Below are 27,032 nucleotides of genomic sequence, written 5' to 3' on the forward strand. Positions count from 1 at the left end.
GCGGCGGGCTGACGTCACACAGGGTCGTTCCAGCCCGCCTGCTTGCCTTCCGCTAGTTTTTAAAAGCCTTCCATGGAAGAGGCCTTAGAGCGTTGTTCCTCCTCCCGCAAGACCCCAGGCGGAGGGAGGAAGCCTGAAATACTTACTGCGGATCCAAGAAACTATGGATGGACCCTGGAAGTGAGCACACTTTTTAGACAAGTTTGGCGCATTGTTTTGTGGGGAAAGTAAGATAATTGATTTTGGAAAGTTTGTCGTACAACTGAAAAAATTTTAAAACAAAACTAGAATTTTGGGCGGTAACGTCCAATGACTTTTTTAACACCCATCTTAAAACAGCGTTAGACTGTCCTGGAATATCTATCCAAATATCTGAATAAATATTTTTAAAGTGTGGCATAAATCTGGTAAGGACAGAATGAAAATGGAAAACTTAACTTAAAAAGTAAACTGACAGATTGTGCCATGTGAACAAAGTTCTAAAAGTGTAATTGGAAGCTCTAGACCATCAAAAAAATGTAAGAAATTAGGCTCTTGCCTTCTTCTGCATTTGAAAAGCAAAGATTTTTCAGATTCCCTTCATCATAACCCGGGCAATGTTTATGTGTTTGGAAGATGGAAAAGGTGAGCATAAAGTTGGGCCTTTCACTAATCCCAGCTAGCCTGCTTGACTCACTGGCTTTTTTATACTTCAAGTGATGACATGATTTTGGGAGGAAAAAAAAAACTCAATAAATTATTCATTAATTCAATAATTCAATAAAAAAATCTGTAGATTGAGAAGTTTTCATAGAAATAAGTCATTGGACTGCAGGATTCATTCAATCAACATTGACTCTGTGAGCAACATTGCTGTTTGCTGTAAGGGGTACTGAAAAATCATGCATGGATTCCTCTGGAGGCATTTATAATCTGTAAATCCTGGGGTACTGACTGGCTCCGTGGGAAGAGCATGAGACTCTTGATCGTGAGTTCAAGCCCCGTGTTGGGTGTAGAGATAACTTAAATAAATAAAACTTTTAAAAAATCTGTAAATACTAACACCCTTGAAAGGGTGGCAAAGACTAAAACAGTAAAATGAATAGGGCTGAATTGTGATAGAGATTTAGACACAGCATTGCAGGAATTTTAAAGACAGATGAATGGGTAGATAGGAAGATTTTGAGAGAGAGAAGCATTTGCCATGTCAGACTGAAATAGTAAGGAGCATGATTTATTTACAGGGAAGCAAGCCGGATCTGACTAGAACAGCGGAGTACTGAATAGGTAATGTGGGTCTCTCTATGGGAGACCTAGAAAGTCAAGCAGAAGAACTTGAACTCCATGTAATTGGACATCCTTTCCACTCCCATCCCGACAGACCTGAGGAAATCACGAGAGTATGGGCCAGTGTGATGATGTAAGAGGTGGAAAGAAAACATGGGTTACGAAAAACATTTTTAAAGGAGTGGACAGGACTTGGTAACTGGATAGCCCAGATGATGAGGTAGAAGGATACGACAGGTGTCTCCAAGTTTTCAAATCCAAGTGACTGAAAGAATAGTGTGGGACAGGAAAGTGGGAGAAAACTGATTTACAATGTTGGATTTGATTTGATAATGACTTAATAGAGGGTATCAGATAAATAGCAATATATTATTTTGTGAACCTGATAGTCCTCTAATAATATTTTGTAAATATCTTTTAAGTAACTGAGAGGTCCCTTCATCGTCTGGGTCCCTTGTCTTTTAGGAAATTAATGGATAGTAGCCACATATATATTGACTTGTTTTTGTCCAAATCAGTATTTACTACTACACAAAGTGACCATGATATACTCAAACTAAAAATTTTATTTTTCTAATAACCTTACAATGGACATTTAAAAACTTAGGATAATGAATGTTGCTGCTTTCTAAATGCGAGGAGGGATGGGGGGCAAGGGGATCCCTTTGTTTGCATATACTAATAAACATTAAAATTATGTTTTTTAAAAAGAAGTCTTCCATCATTCAACAGGAACAAGGACTATCAAAAAGTTTGGTCATCATCTTCAGATCCTGTGCATTTTGAAATGGATGTTTCTCATGAAAAATTAGAAAGCATGTCAGAAGCGGAGGCCATGAATTTCATCAGTCTTTCTCAAGACTTAACCCACTCAAACTCTCCCTTCTATATGGAAACCAGCAGTACCACTTCAGACTTGCCTCAGGTGTGCCTTGCTTATAAATTCTAGGAGATACAAATGTATTCAGCTTTCACATTGTCTTCCATATGAAAATTTTCTCAAGAATATGAGGAACAATCAAATAATTTCCAGGGGAGACTCAGAGGAGGGGAATACAGGGTCTGGTTTTCCCAGTTCCCTTAGTGTACAAAGAAAGAGAGAATTTTACAAATTGTGTTGAAACTGATCCTTTCTAGCCTCCACGTGAAGTCTAAGTGTGCAACCAGGGGACATGGCCATGACAACTCAGTGACAGGGGCAGGAAAAGAGTCCAAGGGACTGGACATCAGGTCTAAAGCAAGTTCTAACATGTCAGCAGGCAAATGATTCAAATGTCATTCCTACTGGTGGCATTGACAGATCCCTGCATATAAATGATTTTCTATCTTAATGAAAATTCCAAGTGCCCTTTCTCACAAAAGATTATACTGTCCCAAATCATGATTAATGTTTTTCTAAATGTTTGACAGTTATTAGCAAGTATGTAAATAATAGGAATGAATTAGATTGTGCCACATGTAATTGACTTTTTGTAGTTCAAAAATGGAAAAATAATGACAATTTCATGTGGGTTAGCCCATAAATTGGCATAACCTATCTGAACGGCTATTCAGTGCTAGGAAAACACATTTTATTTTTAATTCTACCTCAAAGAAGTATACAAATGAGATATGTTCAGAATTACCTTTAATAAATAAACATTAGGGATGCCTGATTGGCTCAGTCAGAAGAACATGTGACTCTTGATCTCAGGGTCATTAAGTTCGAGCTCCGTGTTGGGTGTAGAGGTTACTAAAAATAAATAAACTTTAAAAAAGGTATCATTTAAAACAAAAAATAGGGGCGCCTGGGTGGCACAGCGGTTAAGCGTCTGCCTTCTGCTCAGGGCGTGATCCCGGCGTTGTGGGATCGAGCCCCACATCAGGCTCCTCTGCTGCGGGCCTGCTTCTTCCTCTCCCACTCCCCCTGCTTGTGTTCCCTCTCTCGATGGCTGTCTCTATCTCTGTCAAATAAATAAAATAAATAAAAAAATCTTTAAAAAAAAACCCAAAAAATAAGTAAACAGTAGAAGCAATCTAAATTTTTATCAGTAAGGACCTAAATTATTGCACAGATGTACAGTGAATATGTAAACCTTAAATATGGTAATACAGATTCAGAATTAACCCTTGAACAATGCAGAGCTTAGGGGTACCAATTCCCCTCATAGTTGAAAGGCTTCATATAACTTTTGAGGCCCCCCAAACCTAAGTACTTAGAGCCTACTATTGTCTGGAAGCCTTAGCAATAACATAAATAGTCAATTAACACATGTTTTGTGTGTTATATTTATTATATACTGTATTCTTAGAATAAAGTAAGCTAGAGGAAAGAAATGAGATTAAGAAAATCATGGGGTGGGGTGCCTGGGTGGTACAGTTGGTTAAGCATCTGACCCAGTTTCAGCTCAGGTCCTGATCTCAGGGTTGTGATCCTGCCTCAGGCTCAGCCCTCAGCATGGAGTCTGCTTAAGACTTCTCTCCCTCTCCCTCTGCCCCTCCCCCATGTGCTATCTCTCTCTCTTTATCAAATAAACAAATTAATTTTTTAAAAAAGAAAATCATTAGGATAAAATACATTTATAGTAGTATACTGTATTTATAAAAAAAATCTGTTTATAAGTGGACTTGGGCAGTTCAAACTCATGTTGTTCAAGGACGAACTGTATATTTCTTGATGTAGAAAAACGATCACATTACTTCTCACTGGGTAGTGAGCTTTTGAGTGTTTTTTACTTTCTTTTTAAAAATAATGTTAAAGATTCTTTTTTATAATGATAATTTTATCATATTTTCATTTTAAAAGAAAATTTGGTTACAGTATTATAGTGTTAATCAGGGTCTAACATATAATTTATCAAATTTATCAAATTATAAAGAATGAATGTCTTAAATTATGTAAAAAGGTTCTTGGAATTCTTTTCTTGGAATTCACTGAGTATTTTGTTCTTTATAAAGAATTTACAGACTAAAGGAACGAAAGGCATATTTTGGTTAAAAACAGTATTATCATAGGAGGCTAGAGTTAGAAGTGAGTTCTGAAATTTGACAAATAGTGGAGTTTCAAGAAGTTTGTGTAAATACAACATCAATACATATGAATGATGCTATTTTATTTTTCAAGTTAATTATTCTTGATACTTTTAAAATCTCATTAGCAGGAATGGTCTAAATTAGCAAGAAGTCTAAAAAACAAATTGTTGTAAAATATAACTCAGTTTTTCTCATACTTGAGGAACAATCAATAAGTGCAACAATGTTATAAAAAGCATGATTGAAGAGAGGTTTGTAACCAGCTGACTTTAGTAAGAGACACAATTTTTTTTTAGAGCATCCTCTAGGTCTCACATACTTGATAACTATGGGTGATTAAACCAATGCTTTCCTCAAACATTCAAAATACTTTCTTTACTGTCTTACTTATACTATTAAGTTACTTCACAAAACCTTTTATCCTAGATAACATTAAGGTAACTTTGAGAATAAGCCCTACATGAATTTGTATAGATTTCTATCTATTGGAGTCATATTTCACCTCGTTACCGGAATCCTGTATCTTCACTGTTAAAAGCCCTGAATAACAGCTATCCTAATAGTCATGTAGACCAGGGTTAGCAAACTTCAAAGGATGAGCAGAGATACATACATTATCATACATCCCTATGTTTATAGTAACATGATTTGACCTACCAAAAAATCAAAATATTAAAATAGCAAGATACCTTCTTAATGCCATTTAATATTGTGACTACATCAGCATGGTCTTACTAAAAAGGAATTCGGATATACAATAGGGAAGGGTACCAGAAAGCACATTCTACCCATGCAACAAAAAATACTAACAAGTTACATAGCAATGCATATACATGTTCAGAAGAGGCTTACGATACTCGTTTGAAGTATTAATTTTAATGCCTTTTTTGTTATTAATACAGAATGAAACAAAGAATGCTGAAAGGGAAAATGAGTCTAAATTCACACTTTGCGAAGAAATTTATGGCACAGTAGACGATTGGTTAGGTGGTGAGTATCTCTTTGCTGTCAGTACGCAAACAGAGAAACTAAGATTTGTGTGTGTGTGCTGTGATAACTTCAATAATAGTAATAGCCAGGTGCTAATACATGGTTTATATGCAGGATCACATTTAATCTACAAAAAATCCTATGAAAGAGGGCTTTTTTTTTCTTTTTAAATAAGGGTTGTTTTGTCTCTATTTTACAGATGAGAAACATGAGCCTTAGAGAGTAGCTTATGACCAAATGATAATCAACAACAACAACAAAAAAAGACTCAGACTAAGATATATGTAGTGTGTACATTGACAAGATTAGTATCCAAGATAAAGAACTCCAATAAGCAAGAGACACATAAAACTCGATAGAAAAACAGGCAAAAATATGTATTAGCTTGCTAGAACTGCCATGACAAAACACTGCAGACCAGGTGACTTCAACAGTGGAAATGTATTTTGTCACAGGTCTAGAGGCTAGAAGTCCAAGATCAAGGTGTTGGAAGAGTCGGTTTATCCTGAGACCTCCCAGATAGCCGCCATCTTGTGTTTTCATATGGCCTTTTCCCAGTACCTCCCTGGTGTCTTTTTTTCCTATAAGAACACCAGTCATATTGGATTAGGGCCCCACTTTTATGACCTCATTTAACCTTAATTACCTCTTTAAAGGCTCCATCTCTAAATATAGTTACATCCTAAGGTACTGGGGGGTAGGCCTTCAACATAAGAACTTCGAGGAGATACAGTGCAGGCCATAACAGTATCTGATAGGCAGATCACAGAAAAGAAAACCTGCAAGATTATTAAAAAGACCACAAAATTCCATTTCATACATATCAGTTTAACGTGCCTGGAAGGATGTAACAGAGCAAGGAAATTCTTCTGCTATTGGCAGAAGTATAAATTGGTACAAGCACTCTAGAGAGTAGTTTGGCAATGTCTAGTGAAGTTGAAGATATATATTATCTATAATCCAGCAATTCTACTTGGAGGTGTATATCCAGAACCTGAACAAAAATTCTTAGTGTACATTGAAACGTGTATAAGAATGTTCACTAAAGGGTTGATTTTAATAGCAAAGTTAGAAACAAATACCTAACAAAAAGGAAAGAAAGTGTAATCCTTCAGTAAAATGAACTAGATCTACATGTATTTACGTGGCTAAATCTGAAAAGCAAAATTTTAAGTGAATTAAAGACTTTTATATGGATATACATATACATTTTTATATGTAATATAGAGGTTACAAATATAATTTGATTCTAATTATATACATTTTTAAAACACAGAAAATAATACTGTATATCCACAGTTCACCCAGGGTCTTTTGAAATATTTAGGAAACAGTGGTATAGGACATTGGTTGGATCCCACCAACTACTAGCTTGAGATAGTTCACAACTTCCATGTAAAACCATACTACAGCCCATTCTATAAAATATTATTTGCAAAGCTGGGTTTTTGGAGGTTGCTATGATAAAAAGCAAGTATTGTATGAAAATCAATGTGGACTAGAAAGTGAGGGTTGACATCATCCTATCTGATTCCAAGATTTGAGACAGTGTGGTACCCAATAGTGCACCCAAGTACTCAGTTCAGTTGTATAAGAATGATATAAAACACTATGTTTTTCTTTCAGTTTATTTTCAAACATCTACTAAGTTAGGGCAAATACTTAAGTTGAGCCTAACTACTTAATCAATGGTACAGTTAGGTATTTCTTTTGGCCTTTTGGTGCTGTGAAAAATCACGGAGACAGGATGATGTCACAAAATGAGAAATTCTGGGAAGTTGATATGTATTATTTAAGGTACATAAAAGGATAGGGAAAGTAGGAAAATACGGGTGGGAAGAAAGAACACAAAGCAGCTTCAGTTCATCAGTGGTTATCTCTGGGGAGGGGAAAAGGAGGGAATTGAGATAGAAGGAAGACATCATTAATTTTGTAACACTTTATTTCTTTACACTTGCTTCTGATTTTTAAAAACGTATTAAGTCTAGATAATTTGTCATATTGAGAAACAGTATAGCATAGCATTTAGAAATAGTATTCTAGATAGCTAAAATTAACAGCACAGGAAACAACAGATGTTGGTGAGAATATGGAGAATGGGGAACCCTCCTACACTGTTGGTGGGAATGCAAGCTGGTGCAGCCACTCTGGAAAACAGTGTGGAGGGTCCTCAAAAAGTTAAAAATAGAGCTACCCTATGACCCAGCAATTTCACTTCTAGGTATTTTTATCTAACGGATACAAAAGTGCTGATTCGAAGGGGCACATGCGACCTGATATTTATAGCAGCAGTGTCCACGATAGCCAAATTATGGAGAGCCCAGATGTCCTTTGACAGATGAGTGGATAAAGAAGATGTGGTATAAATATACAATGGAATACTCAGCCACCAAAAAGAATGAAATCTTGCCATTTGCAATGACGTGGATGGAACTAGAGGGTATTATGCTAAGTGAATTAAGTCAGTCAGAGAAAGACAAATATATGATTTCACTCATATGTGGAATTTAAGAAACAAAATAGATGAACATAGGAGAAGGGAAGAAAAAAGATAAAAACAGAGGGAGGCAAGCAATAAGAGAACATAATTAAGAGAACAAACGGAGGGTTGCTGGAGGGGAGCTGGGGGGGATGGGCTAAATGGGTGATGGGTATTAAGGAGGGCACTTGTTGGGATGAGTAGTGGGTGTTGTGCATAAGTGATGAACCACTAAGCCTACCCCTGAAACTAATACTACACTATATGTTAACTAACTTGAATTTAAATTTAAGAAAACAAAAAGAAAAGAAACAGTATTCTAGAATTGCAGCTGCACTGCTTACCCACTCTGTGACCTTAGGCAAGTAAGTTACATTAATGTCTCTTGTGTCTCAGTTTCCGTATCTGTACAGCAGGGACGATAACAATGCCTCCCTGATGAGATTGTTGTGAGATGAAACAAGTTTATGCGTGTTTGTTATTATTCTATTGTGCTTTTGTATTCTTTAGAAACATAATCAAAACATTTTAAAATTACACTGTGACAAAAGAATTTTGAAGATATCTTGGGACTTGTTGCAATGGTATTTGACCAGAATGACTATAACAAGCTTTTCTGTAGCAGTCATATGAGAATTTCCGGCCCCCAAGTATAAGTAGTTCTGTTCTGTTTGCTAGCACAGAGTCATGCTGAAATCCACTCAATAAAAAATGTTGAAATTAATATAATTTTAAATAGACTCCAACAGTGTCATAAATGTAAATATAATGGTGAAAGTATAAATTTATGGTCAACTAATTCTTATTTCCATCTTTCTCTTTCTAATGAGATGTCGGGATTGGAAATGACTCACAGAACTTACTAACTCAGCCAGTTGACACCAGCATTTCCTCCTTCAGGCAGTTGGAACCCATTTGCAAATTTCATCTCAAAGAAGCATTTAATGATGAAATGATACCATTTCAAAATCTGACAGAAAGCTTACCTTACACAGAGAAACCAGAAATGCAAAGTCGTGTGTATAATTGTGCAAAAGACACCTATATGAAGGAAGATTCAATTAAGGAAGAAAATCCAGTGGAAACTGGCACCTCCACAAATGAAGACCAACTTGCTCACGAGTGGGTCAAACAACCTTCTAGAAGCCCACCTCTAGTCCACAGTAGTGGAGAGACACCGAAATTCATGGAAACGTCACTGCCTAAAAGTACTTCCATGGAGTCTGCACTCAAACCTAATCAACCTCAAAACTTCTTATATAAGGAAAATGGACACAGAGATGTTGAAAAACCATTTTATCAAGGGAATAGCTTTAACCTCCTTGATCTGAGAGCTAATTATACAAAAGAGGAGGTAAGATTTTTGATGGTCAGGATAATTTGTAGAGTGTTAAAATATGTGCTTTCCTATGTATATATATATAAAATATAATCTGAGACTTTTCCAAGTACTGCTAGGTAATCTAATCAGTATGAGGGACATTGCTTCTCTGGGGGAAAATGCCTTCTGAGATCTTTTTTTTTTTTTTTTTTAAGATTTTATTTATTTATTCGACAGAGATAGAGACAGCCAGCGAGGAGAGGGAACACAAGCAGGGAGAGTGGGAGAGGAAGAAGCAGGCTCATAGTGGAAGAGCCTGATGTGGGGCTCGATCCCATAACGCTGGGATCACGCCCTGAGCCGAAGGCAGACGCTTAACCGCTGTGCCACCCAGGCGCCCCTGCCTTCTGAGATCTTAATCAATTTAGAAAAAAATTTTTCCTAATAAAATCAAGTCCATACTGGAAGATTAGCTCTACCAAATGATAATTTCTTTGAGGATTGGGGCTCTGTCTTGCTCATCATTTTATGTATCTTAGCATCTACATAGTGCCTTGAATATAAGAGGCTTTCATGTGTGGTGAATCAAATTAGCTGGAATTCGGAGTTTACAGTAAGGAAAAGGTTGAGAAGAAGAAGGAGGAGAGAGACATTAGGTCATTTGACAAGAAAATCTTAAAATTTTTCTATCAAGGGATTTCTGTTGACAAGCACAAAATACTAATTTTTCTACCAAAGTGAAAATATTTAATTTGTCTTTTGAGTTACTCCTTCTGGGCACACATGTAGTATCCTAAGAACACTGAAGATACCAATAGTATAAATTCTGCTTACTCTGAAAACTTTTTAAAAAGTAGCAATTTTCAGAAGTGGTATGGGCAAATAGATATAATCCAGGAATAGCAAAAATAGTACCATTTTATTAAGTCTGATGAGAAAAGCTATGACTATTATGTTTCATTTGCAAGTGTGAGCCCTTTTTTTGCTCATTTGTTTGGAAGCAGTATGTAAAAGAGAATTTTATTTCCCTATGTTGATTCTGGGGCATTTAAAAAGTCTATTTAATTAGCGTTTCTCAAGATTGCTCCTTCCTATTTCCACTGCATTTAGTCATTTATTCGGCTAATAAATACTTTCAGGAATCTATTATGTGCCAGGCCTTGTACAATGTGTTGGTTATATGATGTAATGGTTTTAAAAAATGTGGTTTTTGGGGCGCCTGGGTGGCACAGCGGTTAAGCGTCTGCCTTCGGCTCAGGGCGTGATCCCGGCGTTATGGGTTCGAGCCCCACATCAGGCTCCTCTGCTATGAGCCTGCTTCTTCCTCTCCCACTCCCCCTGCTTGTGTTCCCTCTCTTGCTAGCTGTCTCTATCTCTGTCAAATAAATAAATAAAAAATCTTTAAAAAAAAATAAATAAATAAAAATAAAAATAAAAAATGTGGTTTTTGTCCTCATAAAATAACACCTTAGTAGAGGAAACTCACATTAAATAATCACACAAGTAAATGTAAACTGTCAACTATGGAAAGTGCTATGAATAATTATATAAAGTGTTAAGTGTGTGTGTGTGATATAATATTACATATAAACTATAAACTGTAAGCATGATAAGTGCTGTGAATAAAACGATGGGAATCTTACTGTTCCTGAAGTAGTGGTAATTGAGCTGAGCTCTGAAGGATGAGTTAGGAGTTAATTAAGTTAACTGTGGGTGTGATTAGCATTCCATACAGAAGTAACATGTGCAAGAACCCTGTGGCTTCAGGGAGCATGGCACCCACTACGACCTGGCAGGAGTCCAGTGTTTTTGGATCGAAGGTGGCAGGTAGTAGATGAGGATGGACAGGTAGTGTGGGTCAGGCATCAAGATCAGACATCGGAATCTTGTAGGCCTCAGTAGGAATAGTTGTCTTTATCCCAGAACAATGGTAAACCGTTATAATATAGGGGTCAAGTATCTCTAAATTCTAGAAAGTTATACAGCCCACCCCTGCAGATATCTTTTATGGGTTTTTTTTTAAAGATTTTATTTATTTATTTATTTATTTATTTATTTATTTATTTGATAGTGAGAGGGAGAGAGAAAGCATAAGCAGGGAAGCAGCAGAGGGAGAGAGAGAAGCAGGCTCCCTGCTGAGCAGAGAGCCTGATGTGGGGCTCGATCCCAGGATCCTGGGATCATGATCTGAGCCGAAGGCAGATGCTTAACTGACAGAGCCACCTAGGCACCCCCTTTTACAGGGTTATATATCATGTTTATTTGAGTGTTTTCCTACTACAACTTATTATCCTTTTGAAAAGCCCCCAAAACCTATTTTGTGGGAGAAAATCAATCACGAGGCATATTCATCTGACATTCTTACATTCACAGAAGTCATACCCATGAGATAATGATTTGTTGAGCAATAAAAGAAGTCTTCATTCAAAAGTGGCCTCACAGACTGTAGGGTAATTGATAAATTTGTTTTAATTCATCTGAAGTCAAAGAAAGTACCTCACATGTGTTCAGAAAAGTTCGTATCATAGAAAGTTGATGAGAGTATCAAAGCTGAGTTTATCTTCTGAAAAAGTAAATATGATACATACCTCTATCGTATATCTGTTGTTTGTGCTCTGCTGTGCTATTGGGTGCTATATATACATTTAGCAGTTATTACTGAAGTATGTTAAGTTGGTATTATTATTGGAAGCAGACATTATCATTGCTCTTTTATAGCTGAGGAAACCACACTAGAGATCTAGGATTCGAGGCCAGCTATATATAATTTCAAAACTCATGATCTTTATACTCTTTTTCACACTTACGTACTCTAATTTACAGATCGCAGTGTCTTCGAAAGGAATACAGAGCGTTGGGGATATTCCTGAGACGCCAGTCTGTCACCATAAGGAGGTCGCCGTGGAGGGTGTGGACAGTCCAGGGATGGCCTCACCTTGGTCTCCTGCAGGCATTTCTTGGTGTGGTGGAGCATCTCTGGAGGACAGTAAGATGCACGACCTGAAGCAGAGCTTGGAAAGCTCACAACCTCCAGAAGAGGACATGGCTTTAATTGAAGTCTTATGGAAATTACAGCACACTAACAAACAGCAGCAAACTCGGATCCAAGACCTGCAGAGGAGCAACAAGTATTTAGAGAGGAAGTTTGAAGAACTACAGAAGCAGACTACTGAACAGCAAGTGTTTGTGGACATCATAAATAAGCTGAAGACCAAGATGGAAGAATTAATTGAAGACAAATACAGAGTGATGCTAGAGAAGAGTGACACTGACAAGACACTGCAGAATTTTCACGAGGTCTTAACTCACACCCAAAAGCATCTTCAGGAAGCTAGGAATGAAAAGGAAACCTTAGAGCTGGAGCTTAAGAAGATCAAGGGCAATTACGTTCACCTCCAGGAAAGGTACATGACTGAAATGCAACAGAAGGATGAAACTGTCAGTCAGTGCCTAGAAATGGACAGAACCCTGAGCGAGAAAGAAGAAGAGGTGGAGAGGCTGCAGCAACTCAAGGGGAAGCTGGAAAAGGCCACCACCTCTGCGCTGGCCTTGCTGAAAAGGGAGAAAAAGACCCGAGAACAAGAGTTCCTGACTTTATATCAGGAATTTCAGAAGCATGAGAAGGAAAACCTGGAAGAAAGACAGAAACTGAAATCGACACTCAAAACGCTGCTTGCTCAAATTACTCATTTGCAGTTCATATCCGAAAACAAGAAGGCAAAGAACACCCAACTCCAGCAGCAGGTCAACAAAGTAAAACAGGAAAACGCAAGGCTTCGGCAGCAGGTGGCGAGGAGCCAGGAGCAAGATGATGGCCCTTGGTTTGAGATGCCTTTGTTAACCGAGCACTCCGGGGAAGTGGTGGAAGCAGATATCACAAAGGTATAGACACAAATTCGGAATCTCGAACACAGAATTTCATGAGTTGCTAACAGTCTGCTGACGCACATTTAGACATGGCACTCGCATTTGTTGGCAGAAAGAATTACTAGCAAAAAGAAAAGGGAACAGAAAATGTAGCACAGGTTTGGAGAAGCTTCTCCAGTTCCTGGGTACTCAGATTAAAGAAGAGCCATTTCTGGTCTCTTGTGACTATTTTGGTAGAGGTGAAAATTAACGTGGGAATTTTCTGGGTACCTATGATCAATGGTCTGAAGCATCCCTTGAGAAAAGATCTTCTAGGTGGGCATTTCAATGTTGTCATGCCACGTCTGCCTAATAATGAAACTAAGTAATGCAATTACATATTTGGTTTACAAGGCCAAACAAACCTATATTATATCACATGTTAATTTTGTGATGTTATAAACTTTGTGATTGAGATTAATTGATATATAACAGTTTCAGGTCTGTAGCATGATTCGATATTTGTATATGTTGCAAAACTATCACCACAATAAGTCTAGTTAACATCTAATAAAAACAGCATGAGAGCCTCATATCTATAAGTTAGGAGACATTGTAATATTGTATTCTCTGCAATTCAAATGGCTTTTTTGGCACTCGGCATTCCATGAATCCGAAAGTGATCCTTTTCACAAGCCAGAGCGCATCTATTTCAGTTTTGTAGGCCTGTCTTAAAATATTTATAGTACAACCTTATTAATTCTGACTACCTAGAAAGAAGGCTAATCTGAACTAGAAAAATGTATGTTTGTTTAAAACTCTTAAAACAACTTGAGCTGATTATGTTGCCTTGAGGATGTCCTTAGAGGACTTTCTTTCAGGAATCCATAATTAGTACAAGTATTGTTGGCAAGTAAATAGTTCTATTATTTTTTAATGATTCTCAGGAAAATATTGTTCTCTTACATTTAAAAAATTCTCTCTGTAATCTTTTCTCCAGAAAGAAGTTAGGATTATCTAAACCAGTGCTTAAACGTTAGCATTCATCAGCCTTAGCTGTGAAAATGCAGATTGCTGGGGCCTGCCTCAGGGTTTCTGAATCAGTAGGTGTGCCATGGGGCTGGAGAATGCTGCTTTTTCTTTTCTTTTTTCTTTTCTTTTCTTTTCTTTTTCTCTTTTTTTCTTTCTTTCTTTCTTTCTTTCTTTCTTTTTTAATTTTTTTTATTATATTATGTTAGTCACCATACAGTACATCCCTGATTTCTGATGTAAAGTTCGATGATTCATTAGTTGCGTATAACACCCAGTGCACCATGCAATACGTGCCCTCCTACCTACCCATCACCAGTCTATCCCATTTCCCCACTCCCCTCCCGTCTGAAGCCCTCAATTTGTTTCTTTTTTTTAAAGATTTTATTTATTTGACAGAGAGAGTGAGAGAACACAAGCAGGGAGAACAGCAGAGGGAAAGAGAGAAGCAGGCTCCCCGCTGAGCAGGGAGCCTGATGCGGGGCTCGATCCAAGTTTCTTTTTTTCTTTTTTCTTTTTTTAATTTTTTATCGTGTTATGTTAGTCACCATACAGTATCTAACAAGATCCTGAGTCTCCCCAATGCTGCTGGGCCAAGGGTCACACTTTTGAGAACCACTAACCTAAGCAGAGATGACCTTAACTCACCTTAAGGGTCTGTATTTTGTCTTCCAAAATAGCTGCTAGCCAAATCATGACAAATTTTTTGTATTGGTAAACTCTGAATGAATTAGTACAACTGTATTGAAGTTTATCACAGTACATTATTTTTTTCCTTGAGCTTTCTTTCAAAAAAAAAAGTGAAGTTCTTTGTTTTATATTGATGAATCAATTTCTTTAATATCCCCAAATCATCCTTATTCTGTGTTTAGTTTTGCATCTCATGAACTCTAGGTATGTTTTCTCAAAAGTGTGGTCTGATGTGTCTATGAGGTCAAAGTATTTTCATAGTCATAGGAATATGTTGTGACCTTGCCACTCTCATTTTTTTCATAAGGGCTTCCGGTGGAGTTTTCTAGAAACTGTGTGTCATTTGTTGCTTTTATGTCTGACCAATGTATGAAGCAGATGTGAGAACTCTGCTGTCTTCTATGAACTCAGCATTACAGATATTTACAAAAATGTAAACAGCGCCACTCTTTTCACTAATTTCTTCCTTTGGAAAATGTGGTAATTTCATATTAAAATTGTTATTTACATTGACACACGGGATTTGTTATTTGGATGGATTAGTAAGCAGAGAATTTTTCAATGTTCTCAGTCATAATTTCTAATATAATAAATATTGATATAACCCACATAAACAAAAGCCTTTTAGGATTCTCAATAATTTTTGAGTCTATAAAGGGGTCTTAAGAATCCAAAGTTTCAGAACCACAGTTCAGAGTTGTTTTTTTTTTAATAAATATTAACATTTGGGGCGCCTGAGTGGCACAGCGGTTAAGCGTCTGCCTTCGGCTCAGGGCGTGATCCCAGCGTTATGGGATCGAGCCCCACATCAGGCTCTTCCGCTATGAGCCTGCTTCTTCCTCTCCCACTCCCCTGCTTGTGTTCCCTCTCTCGCTGGCTGTCTCTATCTCTGTCAAATAAATAAATAAAATTTAAAAAAAATAAATATTGGGGCGCCTGGGTGGCACAGCGGTTAAGCGTCTGCCTTCGGCTCAGGGCATGATCCTGGCGTTATGGGATCGAGCCCCACATCAGGCTCTTCCACTGTGAGCCTGCTTCTTCCTCTCCCACTCCCCCTGCTTGTGTTCCCTCTCTCGCTGGCTGTCTCTATCTCTGTCAAATAAATAAATAAAATCTTTAAAAAAAAAAAAATAAATATTAACATTTATCTCTTCAAATTTAAATTTGAGTGCCATGTTTTTAGGGCTGCTCAGAAGTTTTTGCGTTTTTTCCCCTTTTTTTTCTTGTTTTTTTTAAAATTTAAATTCAATTAATTAACATATAATGTATTATTGGTTTCAGGGGTACAGGTCTGTGATTCATCAGTCTTATATAATACCCAGTGCTCATTACAGCACATACCCTCCCCAATGTCCATCACCCAGTTATCCCATCCTTTCCTCTCCCTCCCCTCCAGCAACTCGCAGTTTGTTTCCCAAGATTAAGAGTCTCTTATGGTTTGTCTCCCTCTCTGGTTTCATCTTACCATTTTTTCCTCTCTTCCCCTATGATCCTCTGCCTTGGTTTTTTTTGTTTGTTTTTTTAAAGATTTTATTTATTTATTTGACAGAGAGACAGCCAGCGAGAAAGGGAACACAAGCAGGGGAAGTGGGAGAGGAAGAAGCAGGCTCCCAGTGGAGAGCTCAATGCAGGGCTCAATCCCAGGACCCTGGGATCACGCCCTGAGCCAAAGGCAGACGCTTAAAAACTGAGCCACCCAGGCGCCCCCTCTGCCTTGTTTCTTAAATTCCACATATCAGAGAGAGCATATCATAATTGTCTTTCTCTGGTTGACTTATTTCACTTAGCATAATACCCTCTAGTTCCATCCATGTCATTGCAAATGGCAAGATTTCTTTTTTTAATGCCTGTGTAATATTCCATTTTATATATATATACTACATCTTCTTTATCCATTCATCTGTCGATGGACATCAGGGCTCTTTCCATAGTTTGGCTATTGTCGACATTGCTGCTATAAACATCGGGGTGCAGGTGCCCCTTCGGATCACTACATTCATATCTTTGGGGTAAATACCCAGTAGTGCAATTGCTGGGTCATAGGGTAGCTCTATTTTCAACTTTTTGAGGAACCTCTATACTGTTTGCAGAGTGGCTGCACCAGCTTGCATTCCCACCAACAGTGGAGGAGGGTTCCTCTTTCTCTGCATCTGTTGTTTCTTGCCTTGTTAATTTTAGCCATTCTGACTGGTGTGAGGAGGTATCTTATTGTGGTTTTGATTTGTATTTCCCTGATGCCGAGTGATGTGGAGCACTTTTTCACGTGTCTGTTGGCCATTTGGATATCTTCTTTGGAGAAATGTGTATTCGTGTCTTCTGCCCATTTCTAGATTGGATTATTTGTTCTTTAGGTATTGAGTTTGATAAGTTCTTTATGGATTTTGGATACTAGTCCTTTATCTGATATGTCATTTGCAAATATCTTCTCCCATTTGGTAGGTTGCCTTTTAGTTTTTTTGACAGTTTCCTTTGCTGTGCAAAAGCTTTTTATCTTGATTAAATCCCAATAGTTCATTTTTGCCTTTGTTTCCCTGGTCTTTGGAGATGTATCTAGCAAGAAGTTGCTGTGGCCAAGGTCAAAGAGGTTGCTGCCTGTGTTCTCCTCAAGGATTTTGATGGATTCCTGTGTCACATTTAGGTCTTCTACCTATTTTGTGTCTATTTTTGTGTGTGATATAAGGAAATGGTCCAGTTGCATTCTCCTGCATGTGGCTGTCCAATTTCCCAACACCATTTGTTGAAGAGACTGCCTTTTTTCCATTGGATATTCTTTCCCGCTTTGTCAAAGATTAGTTGACCATAGAGTTGAGGGTCCATTTCTGAGTTCTCTAATCTGTCCCATTGATCAATGTATCTGTTTTTGTGCCAATACCATACTGTCTTGATGATTACAGCTTTGTAATAGAGCTTGAAGTCCGGAATTGTGATGCCACCAGCTTTGGTTTTCTTTTTCAACATTCCAGAAGTTGGCTATTTGGGGTCTTTTCTGGTTGCATACAAATTTTAGGATTATTTGTTCCAACTTGGTGAAAAAAGTTGATGGTATTTTGATAGGGATTGCATTGAATGTGTAGATTGCTCTAGGTAGCATAGACATTTTAACAATATTTGTTCTTCCAATCCATGAGCATAGAATGTTTTTACATTTCTTTGTGTCTTCCTCAGTTTCTTTCATGAGTATTCTGTAGTTTCTGAGTACAGATCCTTTGCCTCTTTGGTTAGGCTTATTCCTAGGTATCTTATGGTTTTGGGTGCAATTAGAAATGGGATCGATTCCTTAATTTCTCCTTCTTCTGTCTCATTGTTGGTGTATAGAAATGCATTTGATTTCTGTGCATTGATTTTATATCCTCCAACTTTACTGAATTCATGTATGAATTCTAGCAATTTTGGGAGGAGAGTTTGACTTCTTTGTCAATTCAGATGCCTTTTATTTCTTTTTGTTATCTGATTGCTGAGGCTAAGACTTCTAGTACTACACTGAACAGCAGTGGTTTTGGTGGACACCCCTGCTGTGTTCCTGACCTTAGGGGAAAAGTGCTCAGTTTTTCCCCATTGAGAATGATATTCGCTGTGTGTTTTTCATAGATGGCTTTTATGATATTGAGGTATGTACCCTCTATCCTTACATGGTGAAGAGTTTTAATCAAGAAAGGATGCTATACTTTGTCAAATGCTTTTTCTGCATCTATGGAGAAGATCGTATGGTTCTTGTCCTTTATTTATGTAGTGTTTTACATTGATTGATTTGTGGATGTTGAACCAACTTTGCAGCCCAGGAATAAATCCCACTTGGTTGTGGTGAATAATCCTTTTAATGTACTATTGGATCCTATTGGCTGGTATTTGGGTAAGAATTTTTGCATCTATGTTCATCAGGGATGTTGGTCTGGAATTCTCCTTTTTGGTAGGGTCCTTGGTTTTGGGATCAAGGTAGTGCTGGCTTCATAAAAAGAGTTTGGAAGTTTTCCTTCCATTTCAATTTTTTGAAACAGCTTCAGAAAAATAGGTATTAATTCTTCTTTAAATGTTTGGTAGAATTCCCCTGGGAAGCCATCTGGCCCTGGGCTCTTGTTTGTTGGAAGATTTTTGATTACTGTTTCAATTTCCTTGCTGGTTATGGGTCTGTTCAGGTTTTCTGTTTCTTCCTGGTTCAGTTTTTGTAGTTTATACATCTCTAGGAATGCATCCATTTCTTCCAGATTGCTTAATTTGTTGGTATATAGTTCCTCATAATATGTTCTTATAATTGTATTTCTTCAGTGTTGATTGTGATCGCTCCTCTTTTATTCATGATTTTATTTGGGTCCTTTCTTTTTTCTTTTTGCTAAGTCTGGCCAGGGGTTTATCAATCAGAAGCAGCTCCTAGTTTCATTGATCTGTTCTACTGGTTTTTGTTTTTTTGGGGTTTTTTTTAGTTTCTATTTCATTGATTTCTGCTCTAATCTTTATTATTTCTCTTCTTCTGGTGGGTTTAGGCTTTATTTGATCTTCTTTCTCCAGCTCCTTTAGATGTCAGGTTAGGTTGTGTATTTGAGACCTTTCTTGTTTCTTGAGAAAGGCTTGTAGTGCTATATACTTCCCTCTTAGGACCACCTTTGCTGCATCCCAAAGATTTCGAACAGTTGTGTTTTCATTTTCATTTGTTTCCATAAATTTTTTAAATTCTTCTTTAATTTCCTGGTTGACCCATTCATTCTTTAGTAGGATGCTCTTTAGCCTCCATGTATTTGAGTCTTTCCAACTTTCCTCTTGTGATTGAGTTCCAGTTTCAAAGCATTGTGGTCTGAAAATATGCAGGGAGTGATCCCAATCTTTTGGTACCAGTTAAGACCTGATTTGTGACCAAGGATGTGATCTACTCTGGAGAATGTTCCATGTGCACTCAAGAAAAATGTGCGTTCTTTTGCTTTGGGATGGGATGTTCTGAATGTATCTGTGAAGTCCAGCTGGTCCAGTGTGTCATCAAAGCCCTTATTTCCTTGTTTGTCTTCTGCTTAGATGATCGTCCATTGCAGTGAGAGGCGTGTTAAAGTCCCCTACTATTATTATATTATTATCGATTTGTTTCTTTGATTTTGTTATTAATTGGTTTATATAATTGGCTGCTCCTATGTTAGGGGCATAAATTACATAAATTACAATTGTTAGATGTTAGATGTTCTTGCTGGAAAGATGCTTTAATTATGATATGGTGTCCTTCCTCATCTCTTACTATAGTCTTTGGTTTAAAATCTGATTTGTCTAATATAAGGATCGCCAGCCCAGCTTTCTTTTGATGTCCATTAACATGATAAATGGTTTTCCACCCCCTCACTTTCAATCTGGAGTTGTCCTTGGGTCTAAAATGAGTCTCTTGCAGACAGCATATTGATGGGTCTTGCTTTTTTATCCAATCTGTTACCCTGTGTCTTTTGATTGGGGCATTCAACCCACTACATTCAGAGTAACTCTTGAAAGATATGAATTTAGTGCCATTGTATTCCCTGTAAAGTGACTGTTTGTGTATATTGTCTCTGTTCCTTTCTGGTCTATGTTACTTTGGGGCTCTGTCTTTGCTTGGAGGACCCCTTTTAATATTTTGTGTAGGGCTGGTTTGATGATCACAAATTGTTTCAGTTTCTGTTTGTCCTGGAAACTTCTTATCTCTCCTTCTATTTTGAACGACATCCTAGCTGGATAAAGTATTTTTGGCTGCATATTTTTCTCATTTAGCACCCTTGCTCAGAGTTTTTGAGAGTGGTGTTTAATTCAGCACTTTGATTAAAGAAGGAAGGGAAGAATGAAGGGGGGATAAACAGAAGGGGGAATGAACCACGAGAGACTATGGACTCTGGGAAACAAACTGAGGGCTTCAGAGGGGAGGGGGGTGGGGGATTGGGATAGGCTGGTGATGGGTAGTAAGGAGGGCACGTATTGCATGGAGCACTGGGTGTTATACACAAACAATGAATCATGGAACGTGACATCAAAAACTAAGGATGTACTGTATGATGACTAACATAACATAATAAAAAATTTTAAAAAAATAAAGAGCAATCCAGACTCTTTGTCTTTATCCTGACACATGTGAATTGTATACACATAGGATGCAAAGATTGTGCATTCTCATTTGTTCCTGAATTGCTCACCTGGTGAAGAGGAGAGCCTGAGTCCCCCAGATGTGAAAAGAACTTCTCATGTGGTCTCCAAAATTTACGGTGTTCTGGCTCTGATGGTAGGACTTCTCACATCCCAGGTAATTAAAAAAAATTTTTTTATTGGGGGAGGGAGAAATATCGAGGTCGGACTAAACCACAGGGGCAATCTAAAGCCACAGAGTTAAGTTATGGGAGAAAGAAATGGAAGACCCTTCGTTTAGTACTTTTTACATGTCCTGGAAGCTCTATTAGAGCAGTAGTCTTGTTGTCTGGCTCAGTTGCTCCTAGTGATTGGTAAGTGTTCCCATCAGTGAGCTGTTCACCCCATCTAAAATTTAGCTTTGAGGCAGCAGGGGGGCAGTAGGGAGTTGTGTACATTGGTGGACTGAAGAATGAAGTTGGTGTCAGGTGAGTTCAAATCCTGACTTCAACACCTCCTGGCTGTGTGACTTACCCAAGTGACTTTTACCTTTATCAGCCTTAGCGTTCTCTTCCTAAGTAGGGGAAATGATACTTGCCACTGCCCTGGGAGGTGACAAGCACTGCATTTAACGAGAGACCAGGTTACAGGCCATGGCATTTGCTAGCTTCTCAAATGAGCTAGTTGTCTTTCTTCCTCTTCTATTAATGTCCATTTCTCTGATCTTTTTTTAAAAATTTATTTGAGAGAGAGTGAGCAAGAGAGAGAGCATGAGCAAGGGGGAGGGGCATAGGGAGAGGGAGAAGCAGATGCCCTGATAAGCAGGGAGCCCGATATGGGACTCGATCCCAGGACCCTAAGATCATGACCTGAGCCCAAGGCAGATGTTTAACCAACTGAGCCACCCAGGCACCCCATTTCTTTGATCCTAAGTGTGGTCATCTGAGCCAAAATTGAGGGCCATGGTCCGTGATATTCCTGATCCAACACAACGCTTATTTCCGTTGCGCTTCAGCTAAAGTTTGTTGAACACTAGCGTTTATTTAGTGCTAGAAACTGAGCTGAGCATTTTATGCAGAAATCACAAAACGGTGTCCCACAGACTATATCCACCTGAAGTTTTGTTTTTACACGTGAGTCTGCATATGGCACAGACTTTTCTTAGCTACAAACTTTCCCATCCCACTTTGTTCCTTCAAACATTTCCTTACTCACCATAAGGCTTGCCTCCCCACACCCCATCTATGTCACCAGAAGCTGCTATTCTTTCTGCCTTAATTGCAGGCTGCCGCTTCTCTACCACACCTCCCAAGGAGGAATGTGTCCTAGCCCTCTTGTCGGTAGATGTCATCCCACACCAAACAAATATTATGTTTGCTTGTTCTGTGTCTCCCACCCCCACTAGAACGGAAGCCTTCGACATCAGAGACTTGGTACATTGTATGCCCTGTACCTAATACAGGTTAAGCCCTTAATCGGCACTCAACAAATGTTTCTTGACTTCCCAACCTGTCCTTGAAGTCTTCTGAGTTTACTCTCCCTGCTTTTCATGAGTTATCTCATCCAGTCCTTATGCCATTCATTGTATTATCAGGCTTTTTTTTAAATGGAAAAAGAATAAAAATAAAAAATAAACTAAATAAAACAACAAAATAAAAACGTGGAAAAACAAACGGAGGCTTCGAACAGTTGGGTTTCTTGTCCAAATTCTCACATAGGATGGAAGGGCAGAACTCAGATACAAACTTGGGCAGTCCAACTCATGCATATATTTTTGACCCTGAGGTCATACATACAAATACCTTTTTCTGGGCACCCTTGAAATATCTAGAGTTTCAGTGTTGTTGAGGATGTCTGATTACTCTGGTGTCAGATATAGCAATTTGGCTAAAGTTTGGATTTGTAAACTGACCAGGCTAGGCTAAGGTGTGATGTATGTGTGAATGTGTAAGCATGTATTGTTATTATAGATGAGGATTAACTTCCCAGCGATTATACTAATCTGTCCCAATAACAATTACTTATATGCAAATGTGAATCTATAAGAATGCTTTCCATACTAACTCTTTATTGGATATCTTATGAGTAATTGAAGAATTGAGTTCAATATTTTATCTCTTTTGGTTTGGTCACTTATTCTGGAAATTTTGTGTGTGTGTTTTCTGTCCTCCCTTTAGCTTTACTGAAACCTTTTTAATATAGCTTCTCAAACTGTTACTCTTAGGATATCACCACTCCCGATATTGAACATTTCAAAGACAGCAAGAAAGTTAATGATACAATGCTACAAAAATTGAAGCACTTCCATCTTAAAAAGAAAAATTTAGATAAAGAGGTACTGTATTTATTCTTTATTCTAAAAATCGTATCATTTTTGGTGGAAAAATAGTCAAAAAGATAACATAAAATTATAAAGAAATTCTCCAAATTTGGACTTTTTTAAAAGACTTGTTTTTGGCAGGGCACTTAGGTGGTGCAGTTGGTTAAGCATCTGATTCTTGGTTTCCACTCAGGTCATGATCTCAGGGTCATGAGATTGAGACCCGCATCAGGCTTCTCACTCAGCTCAGAGTCTGCTTGAGATTCTCTTTCCCTCTCCCTCTGCCCCTCCCACTCATTTTCTCTCTCTCTAAAATAAAAGGTGATACCAGAAGGTTAACTTACGCTAGTTCTAATGTGAGAGGAAAACAGAAGTGCCAAGTTTACAGCTAATGGAATAAAAACGTACTCAAATATGGGATCTTGGATCATAGAAACAAATTTAGTCCTGTGTTATAGGGAAATTACTTCTTTGAACTGAGATGGATAGAAAATTTGTTGCAGGTATTCTGGGGAGTCTCTTTGTCTCCCGGCTAACATGATCAAGGAATAACAGATACACAGAGAAACTCCTGTTCTCTATTTCTTAAACCAGCCTTCAAAAATAAGCCCCACTGAGGGTTGGAGCAGGATGTTACAGAAATACAATTTCAGATATTTGTGTTGTTTTAGTAAATTTACTGAAATGATGTGGTTTCTGTAATTTGACTCTGTGAGGGGGGATTGGAGGGAAGAAGACATGGTTGGGGGTATAAATGATACAAAATTGGCCACTAGCCATCAATAGTTGAAGCTGGGTGATAATTACATCGAGGTTCATTCAGTTTTTTTCTCTATTTTTTTAAATATTGGAAATTCTTAGGGTGCCTGGTTGGCTCAGTCGGTTAAACGTCCAACTCTTGATTTCAGTTCAGTCATGATCTCAGGGGTGAGATTGAATCCCAAGCCCTGTGTAGGGCTCCACACTCAGCAGGGAGTTTGCTTCTCCCTCTGTCTCTCTCTCAAATAAATAAATAAATCTTTTAAAAAATTAAAAAATAAATATTGAAAATAGTTCATAATAAAAATAATTCTGTGCCTCACACTTTACCTCACTGATTTTTGGAGAAATTTGAATATTGAATATTTAAATGTATTGTTATTTTCATGAAGGAGCAAATGAACAAATAAGAAATGTAATAAATTACATCTAGGAAAAGTTGGTAGTTTTTTTTTCCTTTAAAGAAGAATTCTGATAGCCTAACTATAAAAACAACTGAATATTGTGGAGTGCCTGGGTGGCTCAGTTGTTAAGCGTCTGCCTTCGGCTCAGGGTGTGATCCCGTTCTGGGATCAAGCCCAGCATCGGGCTCCTCCGCTGGGAGCCTGCTTCTTCTTCTCCCAGTCCCCCTGCTTGTGTTCCCTCTCTTGCTGGCTGTCTCTCTCTGTCAAATAAAAAAACAAAAAAAAACCAAAAAAAAAATCAACTGAATATTGGGATAAGCTCCCAGAGATCCCAAGCCCACCCTCAGGTTCGTGATCTGCTAGGACCCGTGGGACTGTGCATATGGTCATAGTCACAGCTATGTTTCCCTGTGAGAGGCTACAGAGCAAAGTCAGCACAGGGAAAAGGGGCTTGGGGCAGAGTCCAGAGGAAACCAGATTCAAGCTGCCAAGAGCCCCCTCACAGTGGAGTCACACAAGGTGCACTTCATTTTTCCAGCAATGAGCTGTGACAATATGTGTGAAATTTTAACAGGGTCTCATTAGAGACCCAGCACCCAGGGTTTTTATTGGGGGCTGCTCAGATAGGCATGTCACCCTAGCACATTGTAAAACTCTGGACCCTCCAGAAGGAAAAAGGCATTCAGTATAAACGACACTCTCTGTACATATGGGTTAGGCACAACGAGCCATTCAGATTACAGAATGATGGAACTTCTCCTGTAATCCACATTCCCAGATGCCAGTCAGGCAGCGGCATGAAGAGCAGGCCTTCCTGAGGGGAACAGTCTCAGATCTGCTGTGTGAACTCTCTTCTATACAAGAGCTGTAAAAACAGGAGCTCTTTGGAAACCAGGGACTAGACAGTGCATGGCTTTATGATTTTATTATAAATGTTATCGAATGCAGTTTTATTTCTTCTTTTCTGAAATATGAAACATTTTTTCCTTAGCTACTGGAACATAAAGATAAAATTACAGCTTTTAGAGAATTACTTGCAAAAGAAAAAGCATTTCACGATCAGGTTACTGAGGTGAGTTTAACTTTTACCATGCACTGTCTTTAGCATGCTAAAATACAATTTCAAATGTTTATGTTCTTTTGGTATATTTGCTGAAATCCTTCGAGCTCCAAGTTCTACACTTCTATTATTCTAGCCACTGAAGAGCTCTTTGATTGTTAAACTTATAAAGTATTTATTGTCAAATTTCCCAAGGAATGTGAAAGTATTGGAAGTGAGCAAAATGTATTAAATCTCAGGTTACAGGTTTTGATTCATATGAAGCCAAGAATGTTAGAGATGTGCCTATCTTATTGGGAACCAAACTGAATAAGTACCACAATCTGAATGAAGAGCTTGATTTCTTGGTAAGGAAGACTTTTTGTTGCTTTGCTAGCATTCTTATCCATAGCATTATTTTATTAACAAGTTTAAGAAACTATCAACCTTCAGGGGCGACTGGGTGGCTCAGTCGTTAAGTGCCTGCCTTCGGCTCAGGGCGTGATCCTGGCCTTCTGGGATCAAGCCCCACGTCAGGCTCCTCCACTGGGAGCCTGCTTCTTCCTCTCCCACTCCCCCTGCTTGTGTTCCCTCTCTCGCTGGCTGTCTCTCTGTCAAATGAATAAATAAAATCTTTAAAAAAAAAAACTATCAACCTTCAAAAAATTTGTTCATTAAAATGGTCACACACTGGCACTGTAGCAGCGTTATTCGACCATAAAAGTATACAATTGAAGTTTGCATTTTCAGGTTTTGAAATTTTACATATTGTCCTACCTGATTATTGTTTAGACTAATCAGATTTATTTCTTTCAAAATGCAGAAATCAAAAAATGGATGCTATTTTTCACAGTGACTGAAACACATTTATATTTTTGCATATACTACCACCATTCTTTTTTTTTTAAGTTTTATTTATTTTTTTAGTAATCTCTACATCCAATGTGGGGCAAGAACTCACAGTCCTGAGATCAAGAATTGCATGCTCTTCCGACTGAGCCAGCCAGGCCCCCTGCTTTCACCGTTCTAAATATCAATGTATCAGTAGCTGTTTACAACTATGATTAAGGAATACTTTGGGAAATTGCTCACTTTAGATGCCATCTAAAGATGAAGGCATCACCACAAAAAGAGATGGTAATTATGTGACTTAATAGAGATGTTAGCTAATGCCGTGGTGGTGATCATTTTGCAGTATAGAAGTGTATCAAATCAGCATGCTGGACACCTTAAACTTACACAGTGTATATGTCAGTTATAGCTCAATAAAGCTGGAAAAAAAATAAAGGCAGATAAAACAGGAAAAATACGTGATAAGAAAGTGAAAATGTGATCTTGGTATCTAGGTAGTTACAGAGTTGATCCCACTAAAACAAAAAGGTGATTAATTAATGTAATTTATTTTTAATAGCAGTTAATTAGAGAAGTCTATCATATTTCTGAATTATTAAAAATTGGCATTCTCCAAAAATCCATAGCATAACCATCTTTGAGAGAGAAGAAAAAGTCCAATGTGGTGAGGGCTCAAAAGTTTCTCATAATTCATTATTTTTTAAAATTTTAATAAGTAATTATTGACGTCTCACAAAAGGCTAAAAATGCTAGTCATTATGGAGGCAGAAAGCCAAATCAAACATGATCTCTGCTTCTAAGAAACCTAGAAAAGAAGATAAAATATGTAAATAACTGTTCACAAAGGGTAAAGGGGAAGTTCCTTAAAAAGTGATACAGTGGCCAGTGGTCTAACAGAGGTGATGTTTGTCAAATGATAAGCTCAGAGGAGGAACAGATACTGTCCAAACAGGGGAGTCCTGGGA

At 38.0% G+C, this 27,032-nt stretch overlaps 1 protein-coding gene across 11 annotated transcripts in view; it reads left to right on the top strand.

Moving 5' to 3' along the window:
- The first annotated feature begins 33 nt into the window (after positions 1-33).
- Positions 34-27,032, top strand: part of CAGE1 (cancer antigen 1) — a 53,432-nt gene continuing 26,433 nt past the window's right edge. For 3 of the 11 annotated variants that reach the window (XM_034660354.1, XM_034660359.1, XM_034660356.1), the window contains exons 1-9: positions 34-227; positions 1,978-2,191; positions 5,181-5,268; positions 8,578-9,101; positions 11,892-12,950; positions 20,722-20,871; positions 22,918-23,028; positions 25,168-25,248; positions 25,476-25,583. In XM_034660354.1, coding sequence (XP_034516245.1) covers positions 73-227; positions 1,978-2,191; positions 5,181-5,268; positions 8,578-9,101; positions 11,892-12,950; positions 20,722-20,871; positions 22,918-23,028; positions 25,168-25,248; positions 25,476-25,583 — 2,490 coding nt within the window. In that variant the 5' untranslated portion in view covers positions 34-72. The other 8 variants (XM_034660352.1, XM_034660360.1, XM_034660353.1 and 5 more) reach the window with 8 other exon arrangements.

This window comes from Ailuropoda melanoleuca, chromosome 5, assembly GCF_002007445.2.
Source record: "Ailuropoda melanoleuca isolate Jingjing chromosome 5, ASM200744v2, whole genome shotgun sequence".
Lineage (NCBI taxonomy): Eukaryota > Metazoa > Chordata > Mammalia > Carnivora > Ursidae > Ailuropoda > Ailuropoda melanoleuca.